General features: G+C 41.1%; 1 protein-coding gene across 2 annotated transcripts in view; it reads left to right on the top strand.

The window, feature by feature from the left end:
• Nucleotides 1-16012, top strand: part of XDH (xanthine dehydrogenase) — a 53981-nt gene that overhangs the window by 18984 nt on the left and 18985 nt on the right. For both annotated transcript variants that reach the window (XM_074578965.1, XM_074578966.1), the window contains 12 exons: nt 142-234; nt 1007-1158; nt 2113-2206; nt 3044-3153; nt 6484-6668; nt 7192-7366; nt 7818-7907; nt 8555-8724; nt 11231-11354; nt 11778-11897; nt 13470-13566; nt 15530-15654. In XM_074578965.1, coding sequence (XP_074435066.1) covers nt 142-234; nt 1007-1158; nt 2113-2206; nt 3044-3153; nt 6484-6668; nt 7192-7366; nt 7818-7907; nt 8555-8724; nt 11231-11354; nt 11778-11897; nt 13470-13566; nt 15530-15654 — 1535 coding nt within the window. The remainder of the gene's footprint in view (nt 1-141; nt 235-1006; nt 1159-2112; nt 2207-3043; nt 3154-6483; nt 6669-7191; nt 7367-7817; nt 7908-8554; nt 8725-11230; nt 11355-11777; nt 11898-13469; nt 13567-15529; nt 15655-16012) is intronic.

The following is a 16012-nucleotide window of genomic DNA, read 5'->3' as shown; positions in this document are numbered from 1 at the left end:
TCTCTGTGACCTTATATAACCTGTGTAACAGGTGATCAATGAACTAACTCTTTATAGGCCTGCTGCCATTTCACTGGGAAAGAGTTAACTTAGGCTCTCTGTCACCTGTGTGTAACTGAAGGAGTCTTACTTTTCCTTAAGGTATTGAGATGAGGTTAAAGAACATGTTGTATCCAGTGATAATAGCACCAGCATGGATCTCTGAAATGAACGCTGTTCAGCACACTGAAACAGGTGAGCAAAAAAGAGGCAGAATGCCTGTGAAGTGAGTGGGGATATGAAGGAAAATCCCCAGATTAAAAATGGCTTTCTGTATGTGTTAATACCTCTCCCATGCAGGGGATCAAGTGAGTGATATGTAAAAGTAGTTTGAGAATCAAAGAGGGCTTTGATTAGAAGGTATATTAGACATTTTATTTGTTTGATGCGTGGTGTTTTACATATATTAACTGGGTTAATAATGGGTTTCAATGGGCGATCATTTTATTTAGAAAGCCTTTAAAATTAGTAACTGGGGGAAAGATGCTGGATTCGACAGTCTAAGTGACTAAGTGAAATATTGCATTTATTTTCATGGTGGAAACAGGTAACCTTACAAATAGTCAGAAGTAATTAGGACAACATAGTGCATGTGGCCAGTTGTTTCATAGCATGTTTAAGGTGTGGAAGCTGGAGAAGAGTTGGAGTTCACTTCTCAAAGGACAAACTAATACCTAGAGGAGGGCAATATTGTTTACAATACACTGAGGCAAAAGGGTGGTGGGTTACTGTCATGTGAGAGGCAGTACCGACCACCATGAGTTGTGATTTGAAGGTGCATTTTGCTCTGAGAATGTGATGTTTACATGCAGTGCATACAAAATAGTCTAGTGTGACTGGAAGTCTTCTCTAAACCCTGCTGTCTAAATAAACTTAGTGGCATCTAAGCTTTGTAGACAGTTATAACCATCCTCCTGTACCTTGGCATTTGGGAGACCAACGGTTCTTTTCATTTGTTTGTTTCCAGGGGTAACCTTTGGCGCTGCCTGTACCCTGAGCTCAGTAGAGGAGGTGCTGAGAAAAGCGGTGGCAGAGCTTCCTCCTTACAAAACAGAGGTCTTCCAGGCTGTCCTTGAACAGCTGCGGTGGTTTGCAGGGCCACAGATCAGGAATGTTGCCGTAAGTGACTCAGGAGCATCAGGGACTGGAATTGAAAGCTCAGTCTGAGGAGCTGGCCTGCCTCCTCATGCGCTGTTGGTGTGCCTTGTGCTTCTCACACGAGAACATTTGCAAACCTAGGCAAAGAAGCTAGTACACGTAAACCAACCCCAGGAACTGATAGCAACATGGGTCTCAGCTGGTGTCTGTGCTACGCTAATATGACAGATCTAGCAAGCAAGGGAAACGTGGCAGTTGTCCAGGTCTTCCATTGCTGTTATCAGGATAAGTGGGAGAAACCGTAGTGAGATTTGACTAATTTAACAAAAATGTATTTAGAGTGCTGGATGAACTTCAGAGAAGCAGCTGTGTAGATTTTTGCCAGCATAGCTATGGTAGTCATAGCGTTAACACATCAGATCTGGCAAATTTTCCTCTGGCTTTAAACAGGAAGACGAGGTGTGTTTGGTGTGTTCGAACTCTGTATACTAAAAGAAGAAATACCAAGCAAGCAGATGAACCAACCTACCAAACACAAAATTTTGTTACACAAGATACTGTGCTCTACACTTGTATTGCAGCCAAAAAACTTGGGTTCCTGAATGTTACTGAAAAGATGCTATATACGTTCATGGATGTTCTCTTAATTGCAGCTACAGTAATTGAATTTTGGCATTGTTGGGCACAAATGGTTTGAGAATAAAGTAGTTTTGATGCATTACCCAAAGACTGTTCCTAAAACTGTTTCAGGCAAATGTTAGTATTGACTGGGACAGCAACTGGTTTCATGGGGTTTGTTTTCCCACTTCATTAAAGGTTTAAAATTGCTGAGTCAGCAAAAAGAATTTATCAAAGCAAACTCAAGCAGAGATAACCTGTAGTGCACTGTGTATGGAGTAATACAGGATTACAAGATGCTATGGCTGTATCTTCAAATTTTTTAATATTTATCTGATGCATATATTATCACTCTAGGCTCTTGGTGGGAACATAATGACAGCAAGCCCGATTTCTGACTTAAATCCTGTGTTAATGGCAAGTGGAAGCAAACTGACTCTGGTATCAAATGGTAAGTTACTTACCGTTCCTTGTGGTGCTAAGGGGAGTGGGATAGTCAACAGTCCCCTGACATGGATTGTTAGGTCGGATCAGAACTTGAAAGTGGAAGTTAACATTACATAAAATAGGCTTAGTCTGAGTCTTCAGGGGTTTTGTCCTTTTTGAGGCTGAAGTCCTAAGACTTGCCCTAAGGTTGGCTTCCTAAATAATTTTGAACTTCTGTGCCAGAATGAATCTCTGGTACTGTGTATGTACTTACAGCCACATCCTTGCGCAGAGCTGGTCGAAGATGTCTGTTCATGAGAAACAATAGGCATGAAATTGTTTCTGTCACTATTATACTTTGATCCTTGTGGATTTTTCAGATTTAAACTTGTTTTGTTATTTTTCTATGAAGAAAGCCAAATGTCTCAATTTGTATTTGCTCTTAGGAAGAATTTCTTTTAAATAGGATCCTTGAAGTAAGCAGACTGTCTGATCAGCAACTTTCTCTTGTACTGGTTTGTGTGCGGGTTAAGGAAAGGGGAAAGAGGGAATTACATTGGGATGTTGGAAACTGGTTCACCTGGAGGCTCAGCTTTAATTAGGTAAAGAAGAAGGGAGGTCTCTTTGATCAGTTCCTGTGCAAATAAAACTTTGTACATAGGCAGAAGCAGTCGTAGATTCCATAAGGACCAAAGTGAATCTGAGAAAATCTTTCCTGATTTGGTGAAAGAGGGTGGAAAAATGAAAACTGATATCATAGCAAGAGTTATTTCTGTAGGTTGAAGGCTCTTTCACATATACTATTGCCATTCTTCATCTGAGTTATTCATTCTTCCGCCATTGGTCTCTCCTTGCTCTACAGAGGGCAAAAGGATTATCACGATGGATGAGAAGTTTTTCACGGGATACAGAAAGACAATAGTTAAGCCTGAAGAAATACTGCTCTCTGTTGAAATACCCTACAGCAAGAAGGTAAGCTTGTAGGAAAAGGCTTCAGTGTCTGTGAAGCTAAAATGCTGTTATTTGAATGTTATTTTCAACGTTAGGCACTTTTGTCCTTGGAGACTGACCTCCAAATGCTTATGTAGCTGCAAATGGACCAGGAAGCAAGTAAATTATTTGGTGAAAATCTAGCAATGTACTCTTTTTGACAAGCAAGGGGAGCTGGGCTCTGTGATGAAGATGTCCTATTGCAATAGGACAAAGGGTACTGCTTTTAAATTAAAAGAGGATAAATAAACAAGTTTAGAATGCAAGGATTCACAGTGTAGTTACACATTTTCCTTATAAATGGAAAACACTGATTTACTTGAAATGCCATCATGTTATGGGATAGAACCAATAAATCCTTTGTCTATCCTCTCTAATTTTTGTATCTACTACTAAGGGAACACAACTATTTTATTTATGGTGGTTTTCAATCTATTTCTGAGTGATTCTTCTTTGATCTTGTGATAATTGCAGGAAGCATTGGTTTTTGCCAAAATGAGAAACACGCTTGAGAGGTGGTCAATGGAAAACACCATATTGCTCCATCCATATGACAGTCACATGGCAATTTCACAAAACAAACGTTTACCAGCAGGGCAATGGCTTCATACCTACATTATATGCAGCTCATTGATCTGAAAAACTAAAACAACTTTTGAACTCTCTACTTTGTGGTTTCTTGGCTGATCTTTGCTCACAAACATGAAGTCAAGGAGACTAAAGTTCTTTGGGCATGTCTGAAGGTGCTGGCATGTGGCAGGCAAAGTCTTCTGCAACTGTGATTTCCTTACAACTGGAAGCAGGGCTGTGTCAGCACACAGCTAGATTGAATTTTTTGGTTTCCATTTGTTTAAAACCGATGTTGCCTCTTGCATTGATGTGATTTGTCACGCCAAGGGTAAGACTGGCCATACAACATAAAGAATTAGACTAAAGAAGTTCAGCAGTTCATATGATTCAGTGTTATGGTAGGGAGACTGAGCTTAGTGTAGGCTTTATCACAGAGGCGCTATTAAGGGAGAGGAGGTAACACTTTTTTCTCCTGCTAGTTTGTGTGTCAAATTTTAAGATATTCAGGGAATAAAGATTTTTGAGTCTATGCTTGTAAGGGGATTGCAGCTGAGCAAAGACAGTATTTAGAAAAGGAAACAGCTCACTGGATTAAAGTTAAAATGTAAACAGATTCCAGAAAAGAAAACTGCTTAGCTTTTTGTATATAAAAAGTCATTCCTAGAAAAGGACATATCCTTTATTTAACAACCCGCTTTCTCTTCTGGACTATAAAACCATACCTTTTCTTCCAGATAACATTCATAAATGTTATGCACCACTTGCGTTATTACTCACTTAGTGACCATCAGTTTTTCATGTCCCTTCCTGTACATATATATTTATCACATTTATCACTGTTACTTAATTTTTATGATAATAGTATCCTGTATCATATAGACATTTACTGAATTTCAAATAGAAAAAGCCTGACATCACATTGCCTATATATTTCCATCTTTGGAAAACAATCTTAACCTACTGTTTGCTTGGTATTGCCGTCATAGACTCATTGTACCACAATTTTTGCTGAAGGACAGAAAAGCGGTCATGAAGTCTTACTTCATCCTTTAAATTAGTATCCTCCAATCTTCATCCATTATTGATCTCTATAATCCAAGGTGGGACTGACAAAAAATGACATGGAAACAATGTTTTTGCAATTGTGAATATTGCCTATGAATCTTTTAGACCCTGTGGATTCCTTAGTGTGCTCCTAGCTGGTGCTGCATCTTGTCCAGAAGGGGAGGGGGGAGAATAATCTAGGTCCCTAATATGCCGCCCTTAAGAGTAAGGGTCACTTGTTTTTCCTTGGAGAATAACTAAACCTAAAAACTTCCACTGCAATAGTTTAGAGACGCCATGCTCTGTTGTTTTGCCAAGCTGTCGAGCAGACATGGGCAGCTGATCTGATAGTTACCTTACCTACACTCCCAGTGAGGAAAAATAGCTTTTCTCCCAGAGGACTCCGTACCGAGAAAACTTAGGTGTCTTGCAAGGAGTGAAGGCAAATATTGCTGTCCTGTTGCAGTCATGTTACTGGAAATCTTCTCTAAAGTGTGCAGTAAGAGAAGTGGCTGCTTTTTTTCCTCTTTGAAAACTAATTGGTTTAACAAGCAGAGTGGCAGAATGTCCTCATTGGGAGGACGCTATTGATGCTCCTTTGCTATTATCTGCTGGCTGCCCACTAATTACTTGAATTCAGGAATTGAAACTCACCCTTCAGTTATATCTCCAGTAACAAGTTCTCGATGCGCAAAAGGGGCGTCTTGTGAAACTGTTCTCGTTGCCAACAACAGAGGAATTGTTTTTTACAATAATGAAAGAATTGCTATCCACTTCTGATTGGAAATAATTAATGGAACAGACTGCTGTGCTGTGCAGAGTCACTTGTCTAAGCTATTAGAGAAGAAACTTGGCAGAAAACTCTCCAGAAGGGCCGTGCAAAGACATCAGATCTGATTCCTCTCTTAGTCTGCAGGATGCCTGAACAGCAATTTGTCATAATCTGCAGGACAGGCAAGGGGAAAAAACTGACTGTACTGTGACTCCGGGCTGACACCATCACTTGGTGTGTACTGGTAGAGTGTTAATCTCATATTTACTGCCACTCTTCATAGGAGAGCTGCTGAGTTTTGTGAGTTGTAGTTGCTGGTGCATTTAAAAGAATTTCCTCACTCTGTGAGGACCAGCAGAGGATTCAGGATAGTTACTGAGAATTGTATTTGCAGTAACATATTAAAAATTGTCTTATATTCATTAGTCTGTTCTGTTCTAGAACTGAGAGACATTTGTGATTATTGATTTAAATTCTTGCAGAGTTCAAAGACTTCCAAAGGAAAGGGGTTTAGGATATGAGTTTTACTGATTAGCCTTTCAGCTTTGCAGCCTGTGAGAAAGAAAAAATTGCTGAGGAACTGTAAGCTTGTTTATGTACAAAAAATCAGTCCTGGTTCTTCCTCTCAAGATATGGAAAAAAATGTGACAGGTACGAGCAGATCTCTGTCAAAGCTGATTTTCCCCACACAGTCCTAGGTTGGCTAATAACCACTGATCTAACACATTAGAACTAATTTTTGAATCATTTGAAAATATACAGCATTACCTGAACAAACATGTCCTGCTTGGACCTGCAAGATGAATCAACCAGAAACAGTTACCTGGAATAGCTCGTCCTTGTAGAGATGGGTTAACAGCTTGTCCATACTTATACTCCAAAGCATTCCAAGGTAGAGAATAAATAAATATTTTACTGTCTTCTAGGGTGAATACTTCTCAGCTTTCAAGCAGGCTTCCCGTCGGGAGGATGACATTGCTATTGTGACCTGTGGGATGAGAGTCCTGTTCCAAGATGGCACTAGCCGAGTGGAGGAGATAAAACTAAGCTATGGAGGAATGGCTCCTACAACTGTCCTGGCGCTAAAAACTTGCCAGGAGCTCACTGGCAGGTAAGAATTTTTCTGTGATAGAAAGGCTGCCTAATGGAACAGTGCTGATTTTTACAGGAGCAGTTCAAATACCTTAAATTCTCTCTGATAGTTCACAGAAGGACAAAGGGAAAGAAGTGTAACTACACTTCTGCAGCAGTCTGCGTTTTGTGTGATGCCTTGCTTCCTCCAGTACTCTTTACCCTTAAAGACCCATGTCAGTCTCATTCAGAGAGCCATTTCCTTGCTAAATTCATCCATCTGTTGAAGTGGGCAGAAGCTAGATGTGGGCATGACCTACAAAACTGATTTTCATCTAGACTGAGAAATCTGCACTCATAATTTAATAGAAAAGATGACATGTCTTTAGAAAAGATGACATGAGCCCAAGATGAGAGCAAAGCTGACACATATACTATAAACAGAGATAGAACAGGTGGCTATTGCTTGAGAGCTTGTGGGGCTGCCCTGTCAGAAGAGTCAGTCTGCCCCAGTGATATTTAGGGCTGAGCAAGGGCTCTGTGTCACCTTTGTTCCCTTGCAGAGACTGGAACGAGAAGCTGCTGCAGGATGCCTGCCGCTTACTGGCGAGTGAGATGGATCTGTCTCCTTCTGCGCCTGGTGGGATGGTGGATTTCCGACGCACGCTCACACTCAGCTTCTTCTTCAAGTTCTACCTGACAGTCCTTCAGAAACTGAGCAAGAACCACAATGGCATTGTGAGTGCTGCTAGGGAAGGCAGATTTGGGGAAGCAGGACTTGTATGTGCTGTCTTGGTGGGGAAGGCACAGGGAGGGTTCAGATTCAAGCAGAGTTGTACCTGATAACAAACTGGATGTTGCAATAGCTGCCAGAGCTACTCTACTCCTTACCTGCATGACAGTGACTAGTGTATCTTCTCACTTGCCTCCTCCTGGCATCCCCACCTTCCTGTGGAGGGATGGTGATCTGTGAGTTCACAGGAGGATTCCTGGACTTCCCCCCTTCGTTGCATTGCAACTGCTGTTGTGGGTCTGTGGCTATTCTTTGCACAGAGCCTGAGCCCTGTTTGCCTTTCACCCAGTAAAATTATATTCAGTGGAGAATGGAGAATATCCTGGGCTACTGAGGAATGAACGTGAGAAAGGGACTGACAGGGAAGGTGATTGTTTTTTCATGTGTCTCTGACAGAACAATCTGTGTGAACCCGTCCCCTCGAACTACATCAGTGCCACAGAGCTGTTTCACAAAGATCCCATTGCAAATGCCCAGCTCTTCCAAGTAAGTAGCAGTACCTGCATGACATAGACCCAGGCTTTTCTGTAGATCACGTTGTGCTTCTTATCTTGTTGTCTCCCTCAGTATGGGCAATACGTGAACCTATATAATGCGATTCCTGAGGCTTGTATTTGGGTCTTAGTCCCTTCCTTGCTTTAGGATACAATGTTCTTTCCTGTCATTGACCAAGACTGTTGCTGATGCGTACAGCTTCATAAAAATGGCTGTGGGTGGCACTTTTGTCCTGCAGCCAGCTTGATATCCAAACTGAAATTGCCCTTCTACTTTCCCCAGTTACAGCCTGCCTTTCTTTCCATCTCTCAGGCTTCATATTCAGGATATATCTTCTTCCTTTATTTCTCTGTTAATGACCTGTTCTCTTCATCTTTGAGAGCAGAAGCTAGCTTCAGAACTCAGACCTCAAGCTGTCACATCAAAGCATTCTCTTCCATAGCAATTTCAAAAACCCAATCCATAGCCCTTTCTGTATTATAGCCACTCCATTTTGCTTACCTTCCGTTCCCACAGGACTGAGCCCCCATCCCATTCCACATTTCAGTAGAATGTCTCACGGTGCCTTTTGCTCTCCCATCAATGCTTCTGTCCCCTGCAATATAAGCGGTAGCAGTCAGTCATGTGTTTTATTCCAGGAAGTGCCCAAGGGGCAGGCAGTTGAAGATATGGTGGGACGGCCTTTGATGCACGTTTCAGCAACCAAACAAGCAAGTGGAGAAGCTGTTTACTGCGATGACATCCCTTACTATGAGAAGGAGCTGTATCTAACGCTGGTGACCAGCACCAAAGCCCATGCTAAGATCCTGTAAGTGTTGCTTCTGAGTTTCAGATGTTGAAAGCATACATTGCCTGGTGGCTTAGAAAACATTGACCTGTCAAGTTGTGGGTGAGAGAAGGGTTTTTTCATCAGTGCGAGCTCCAGTTCATTGCACGTTGTTATATGGAGGTGAGCTGTATGTGTTGCAGCTGCCTTACAAGTCTGCGTTAGTGGGAATATGAGGGAATCAACACCAAACTCAGAGCTTTGCTGAAGCACAAAGCCCTCAGCCCTAGGCAGCCTTCTTGCCTGTCCCATCTCTTGCACTCAAGCATGCAGGCTTAAAAAGGAGCAGGGTAGGAGAGCACCACAATGTCAGAGGGAGATGCCATTTTAATCCCTAACCAGAGCATGCAGCTTGAACATGCTCTCTCCTATCTGCCTAAAAATTTAGGTTGTAACATGCAGTTCCACCACAGCACTCCTGCTGTTGAGTCAGCTGTCTGCGTACTGTCTTCTGGTTTTTGCCTTGCGCAGTGCTTGCTTGCGCTGGCTATGGTCAAGGCCTCCGCATAACAGTCCTATGGGAGTTAGCTTCAGCTATTAGATGTAGACCTGTTTGTGCTTGGCTATAGCAAGGTGGATGTGTCAGTGTTTGGAAGTGCAGTGGTCTCTGAACACATCTTGTCCATGCAGGGCATGACTCATGCATAATTTATAACAATAGTGACTAACCAACTCTAGAATGCCTATCCTGGCAGGTAATGCCATCTACGTTCTCATGTGAGTTTTAATGCTGTTATGTTGCTGGACATACTGCCCCCCCCCGCCATTCCTAATTGTGCTTACATTGCGGTGGCTCTGCAGGCTCTCAGCTGTCCTCAAGTGCTTTGATGTGGAATACTCTGTGTTACATTGCCTCCTGTCATCCTCAATAACCTTGCAAAGTACTGTTCGTTCCGTAGGCAATACTTCCTGCTTATTTAGGCATCCTGGCCAGAGGTTTCCCACAGTGGTCTAACATGGAATGTTAGCATGGTGGACGTGGATGCACAGATGTAGTAGTTGACTCCCAGGTTATGAAAGAAATTGCTCTGTCATTATAGTTAAGTCTCAGGTGTTGCAACGTGGTCACTGATGAGTGCTGCAAATGCATAAACATGATTACTGCTACCCGTGCAGATGGGGCAATAGAAAAAGCATCAGATCCATGCCTGTGACCACAATGTTCAGTATTTTCTAAAGGTTGCTGTACACATTCTCTTGCATTTGCGTTGCGCATTCATGTTTCAAGCCATGAGCCTGTATTGTTCTGTAGAGGAAGTAGGAGAATATTTCATCAGGTGACAGAAGTATCTCAGCCTATGAGTTTGTCCGTCAAAATATTGGCTCGCAAAACTTCCACTTCACCTGAGTCAGATTTTGACCATCAGGGGTAAATTAGAAATTATCTGCCTCTGTATTTCTTACTGAGGAAACTCAGGGGATTGTTTCTGAGGCATTACTGCAGAAGCACAAGAAAATCAACTTTCCAAAGAAAAATAGCCTTGTCTTCAGTTCCTACTGTCTAAAAGTTTGTGTGGGAAAGATCATTCATACATTTAATGTCTTTTTAGAAAAGTTTATGGGATGCATAAACAGCTACTTTCAAGCACAGTTTGTATTGGAGTTTCAGGAATCTAAACAAGCACGTTGAAAAAATTGCAGCAATTTACAGAAGACAATAAATCATTCAGTTAGCAAAAACAAAGCCACAGCTTTTCTATTTGCAACAGTTCCTGTGTAAAGCAAGCCAATTAGATGGCCAATGTGCAAAATATTGCAATAAGAGCTTGAAAATCTTTTGTAATACATTTTTTTATGATGTGTTCCATATAAAATTAAATTATATTGTACTTCTCTAGTTACTTTCTGTCCTGCTTGTCCCTTAGTTTTAAAATCTGTATATGATTCAAGCAGACAAATATTTTTGCTGATTACCAAAGAAAGCCTTTCATGAAGCTTTTTGTCTTTTGGAGCGTCATTTCTTTTGTATCCTTTTGAATACCTTGCAGCTTCCTCGTAATTGATACTCAACAACTTCTGCTTGACTCACAGGCATGTTTTTCTCTAGAGGTGAACTCATGGTAATGATATGTGTCTGCAGTAAAATTTCATGTTTATCAATAGGCAGGAAGGAATCTTGCCTTCACAGAGTCATGGCAGCTAAGTCTTTGGTAAATGGTGTCAAGGGATCTTTAGTACATGTGGCGATTGAATCAAGTTCAGTTATGTCTTAGGGAAAAGCTGTATGATACAGTATAGTCCAAAGCAGCAGACTGGTGGTCAGACTCACAGTCAGGATTCAGATTATCATATAAATCCCAAATGATTTTAGTCTAATATGTTGCCTTTTCTGTCTTGGTTTCACATCATATTCATGTCACAAACTCCTCCTCTTTTGTATAGCCAGACTTCAGGGAATCAGGCCTGAAAATGTATTGGTATCTCATAAGCCCTGACAAAAAGAAAAATGAGAAATAACAATGCTGCCTCTCCTCCTTTCTTTCTTTAGTTCTATAGATGCATCTGAAGCCCAGAGTGTTCCTGGGTTTGTTTGTTTTGTCTCCGCCAAGGATGTTCCTGGCAGTAACGTCACTGGCATCGCTAATGATGAGACTGTCTTTGCTGAAGATGTGGTATGTGGTTAAAAATAGACTTTTTCAATCGTACTGCTTAGGAGATAAGATTTCTCATATTGATAAGATATTCTCATTGAAGTCCTCTATGTTATACAGAGGTAAATCCTAATTGCACTGTAGTCAATATAAGTCTTGGTGCCAAATTCAATAAGGCCTCAGTCCCTTTGCCCTGTGCCCCTCTTCTCTGTGTTACCTTCAGTATTCTCCTCCAAGCTGCAGGGCACTGGGACTGGCTCGCTCAGTCGGTTACTGTTCAAAGTTGTTTGTGATCATTTTCCCTCGGCTGGTTTTCAATAGACCAATCTGAAAAAACAGATGGAAAAACTGAACAAAAGGAATAGATAAAGAGAATTATCACAAGCCTCTCAGTTACTGCAGATATACACATCAAATGATGGTGGGTCCTAATATTACTTGTAGGTCACTTGTGTTGGTCATGTCATCGGTGCAGTTCTTGCAGAAACACAAGAACATTCCAGAAGAGCGGCTAAAGCTGTGAAGATTAAGTATGAAGAGCTAAAACCTATTGTCACAATTCAGGTAAGGTGGCTCAGATCTACTGCAGTTAGCTTGGGACTCCCTGATGTCTGGTTGACTTCTGTTCTCACACATGGTTATTTAGCCACGTATTTTGTTAGTCTTTGTGGGTGCAGCAGGATATGGTTAGAAGGAATAATTTGTATATTTAGATATAAAAAGGACACACCTTTGAAGGTGCACTGATTGGGAGTACCTTAACTTGTTCTGTGTTAGTTAAACCTAAAAGAAATAAACCAAACTCTGGTAAATACGTTGTGCTCAGCACAAATTTGGTTAAATTAGCAAGGTTACCGTCAGTTCCATTCTTACCCACAGATGCTTGCTTTCAGTATTCTCCAGTGTGACCCTGCTGGCTTCATGGGTTCATTCATTCTTCATTCTATGATTTATAACACTCAATAGTGGGGTATGAAAGTGTCTCTTCTAGCTCTGCCACTGCACAGCTTCTCTGAGGTTTCTGCAGACTACTTGTCTAGTTTCTAAGCTGATGAAATTATTCTTCAGGAGTTCACTCTCCACTGCAAACATTTCCACTGACTGTACGGACACAGCCCTTACATGGCATTTCTCAAAGCTGAAGAAGTTAACGTCAACAATTTGTGATCATTTCGTGCTTTTTCTTTTTTTTTTTTAACTAGAAGGCTTGTTGACAAGTTTTTCTTATGTGATTGTAAAAGGAAATGATAATATCTAATACAGCATTCGCATCTAGAAATATGAAAAAATGTGTGAAGCCATTGTTATTAGGGAGAAATTAGAACCATGGGATTCTAATTAATTTTTTTAATGGTCAGTATTTCATCCCATGTGTTTTGTAATGTGAATTGTATTCATGCAAATACAAAGAGTCTGTGCATTGTCTAGTACAGACATTGGTACTGTCATCTTTGGACAGAGGTTTTCGTTTGGTTGTATGACTTGTTGGGTTCACAAACAACATGTGAGAACTTTTCCTTTTCTGAGGCTTCTAGTTTTTTAGTCAGCCACAGAACATGAGTGGAGCCAAAAATGTGCTGGGTTTTTTTGTTGTTGTTTGATCGTTCTGTGTGGGTTTTTTTTTACTATTATTGAAAGCTTCAGTTTTGGCAAAAGTGAAATACGTTTGTAAAACTTCCCCAAGAAAAATTATTGTATATTAGCTCAGAAGTGAACTGTTTCTGCAGAAGTTCTCATACCATCTGAGAGATTTAGTTTTCTCCTTCTGTCTCTTTTCTTTTTCTTTTTTTTTCTCCTTTTTCTTTTCCCCCCTTCTGGGCCAAGGACTATAGCTAACATAAGTTGTAAGACATAGCTCTGGTGGCTACAGACCTTGAGGTTCTGGGTCTGTGATGTAAAATGGGTCACAAGGAGCAATCTAAGATTGTCCAATTATGGTGTTTATTGTGAAACTGCTGTGTTGCCAAAAATTTTGTGCTGCTTTAAGTCAAGTCACTTGGCTGTTACCATATTTAGTGTCTGATAATTTCATGTGCTTTTTATCTTGGATATTTCTTCTTCAGTCAGAGGAAGCTTTGTTTTCATTTGGTTTCCACCAAGTGAAAAAAAATTTCATTGTGTCATTATGTTTCTTAGGAAGCAATTGAGAAACAATCCTTTCTTAAGTCTATAAAGAGGATTAATAGGGGAGACGTGAAGAAAGGATTTGAAGAATCTGATCACATTTTGGAAGGTGAGAATAAGCATTAATACTTCTTTTAAAGTAGGATAGTTTGTGACAAAAGACATCAATCAAGCTATTAGCCTCCTTTTTATGCATATGATTCTGAACACATGAAAGTAAGGCTTGCAGGGCTAAATTAATTTCCTATTAAGTTTCAACTACTGTTTATGTACAAGTAGCTTGTGAAAGATTTAATTTTAGTTTCAAACAGATTTGGATGCTCACAGCTGTGCCCCCGTAAACAGTCTCTTCCAATGTAAGGACACATTTTTCTGCAAATACTCTACAAAGTGCTTTTTTTTCCCCTGAAATGTATCTATATAGGAACTTTTCACTGTCCAGACATAGTCTGGTCTGAATCTTAAAGACAGTCAATTTCCCTTGACCTGGTATGCAACTGTATCTTATGAAAATGGGACATACATGCGTCTGAAAACCTGATCCGCCAACATTGCTGGCTGTAGGTATCATGAAGAACATGGCACTGCCCTGTAACACTTTGTCAACATTGATTGTTGGTCTGGCTTTGAGGAGTGGGTTTTTTTTGGTGTGCTGCTTGGTTTCAGTCAGTTGGAGTCTGCCAAGTAGGTTGTAGAGACAGCAATTATCAACAGCTGTTTCAAACCTCGGTGAGTTAGGAGGGGAGAGTGCCAGAGCTGAGAACTGGAATAGTCTGTGAGACCCACGTCATTGCTTGGTGTATGTATCGTCAATCAATTGCTCCTGAGAGGAAGAGTCTCAAACATCAGACCTTTGGAGAACTCTATATTTATTGATAAGAGGGTTTTGTATCCTTCTTACAGATCTTAAAGGAAAGTTAAATCAGTTACAGACACAAAACCTGGTGTGAGGGCATTATTCTCAAAGATCAGAAAAGCATGTCTCCCCCCTTACCTCCCCACAGGGGAAAGGGGGAGTTGTTTAACTGAAACACTTATTTTCAGGTCTGTAATTTGTTGTATTTTGGTATGCATTGCTGAGACCTTCCTCTGCAGTTAATTAATGATTGTCGCTGGCACTTCAAAGGTGTTAAAAGCTGTTGCTAACTGTTTCTTATAGTGTGCTATACTATACAAAATGAAAACACTGTGCCAGGCAAGGCAGAAATTGTTCTGAGCTAGAACAATAGGTTATTTAAAAGGCTGCAATACTGTGTGAATGCCAGGCCAACCCCCTTGAGGAGACAAGAGAAAGGCCCCTGCTACGTACCAGAGTAGGCATTGTCTCATGCAAATGTGCATTTCTCTCTGATGCACCTAATGAAGGCAGCTATTTTGTTGTTGCTGAATTGAATAAAAGGAAGAGAGGAACAGGATTGTGAGAACTGCTCTGAATCTTAAGTTTCATGGGAGCTGAATAGACCAGGGCCAAGACTGAGAAAGGAGGTTGATTCTGACATTTAATAGTGTGTAGTGTGACTAGAAATTGTACCCTCACCGCTGCCAGGTAAGATGTCCTGGGAAGGAGCCACATGCAGTGACAGAGACTTGATTCCAAGTTAGATCATCTTAAGGCATTTTGGGTTTCTATTTTTGTTCCTCTGTTTCAAAGTCTGTAACCTTGTATTTGATCTGCTCAGCTACACACCATTCTCGATTTATTTTTATCCTTCGTCTCAGTGGTATTATCAGGGCAGTCTGAAGGGCGCCAAACATTGCGTCTTAAGGGATCCTGGGTGAATGGCATGGTGTGCAGACTTATTTTTGAAATGCTAGCCACTTGGGTTTTGGACTGAAGATTTCTAGAAAGTGGAGGGATGGGGTGTGTCTGGGTTTTTTTGGGTGTGGGTTTTTTTTTTAATGTTGAACTAGGAGTGTCAGTTTTAGAGCTAGGGATATCCAGTGCTGGGCAGCGCAAAGAGTTGTCATTTAACACTGTCAAAAGGGCAGTAGCTTGCAGGCAGCATATGATGGGAGACACCTTATAACACCAGGAACACCCTATCTTTGGGGCATTTCTTTCAATTTTCTAGGAGAGATGTACCTTGGTGGGCAGGAGCATTTCTATCTGGAAACTCACTGCACGTTGGCTGTGCCAAAGGGGGAAGATGGTGAGATGGAGCTCTTTGTGTCGACGCAAAACCCAATGAAGACACAGGTACTGTCTTATTGACCTGCTACATAAAAGGCATTTGTTTCTCAAATTCAGACTAGATAAATGATTGGTTTACAGTTGGTCCTATCTTGTCTTGAATAAAAAAATACCACAAAAGCTTAGAGTTGGGTATGGGATCTAAAGTCTGTATCCATCCTACTGGTGTCCTGAATCTGCTTCCAGGTGACAGAGATGTTTCTGTTGGCAGCACATCTTTGTCACCAGGGATTACACAATTAACCCTTTCTGGAGAGGGTGCCAACTGGTCAGTAAGCATGGCTGTTGAATGGCATGTCAGAAAGAGAGGTGGTGTAAACACTGACTGCCGTCTTGTGAGGCAGGCTACTGGCACTGTGGGTTG

The sequence above is a fragment of the Larus michahellis genome, chromosome 3 (genome assembly GCF_964199755.1).
Source record: "Larus michahellis chromosome 3, bLarMic1.1, whole genome shotgun sequence".
Lineage (NCBI taxonomy): Eukaryota > Metazoa > Chordata > Aves > Charadriiformes > Laridae > Larus > Larus michahellis.
This window is presented reverse-complemented; position numbering and strand designations above follow the sequence as displayed.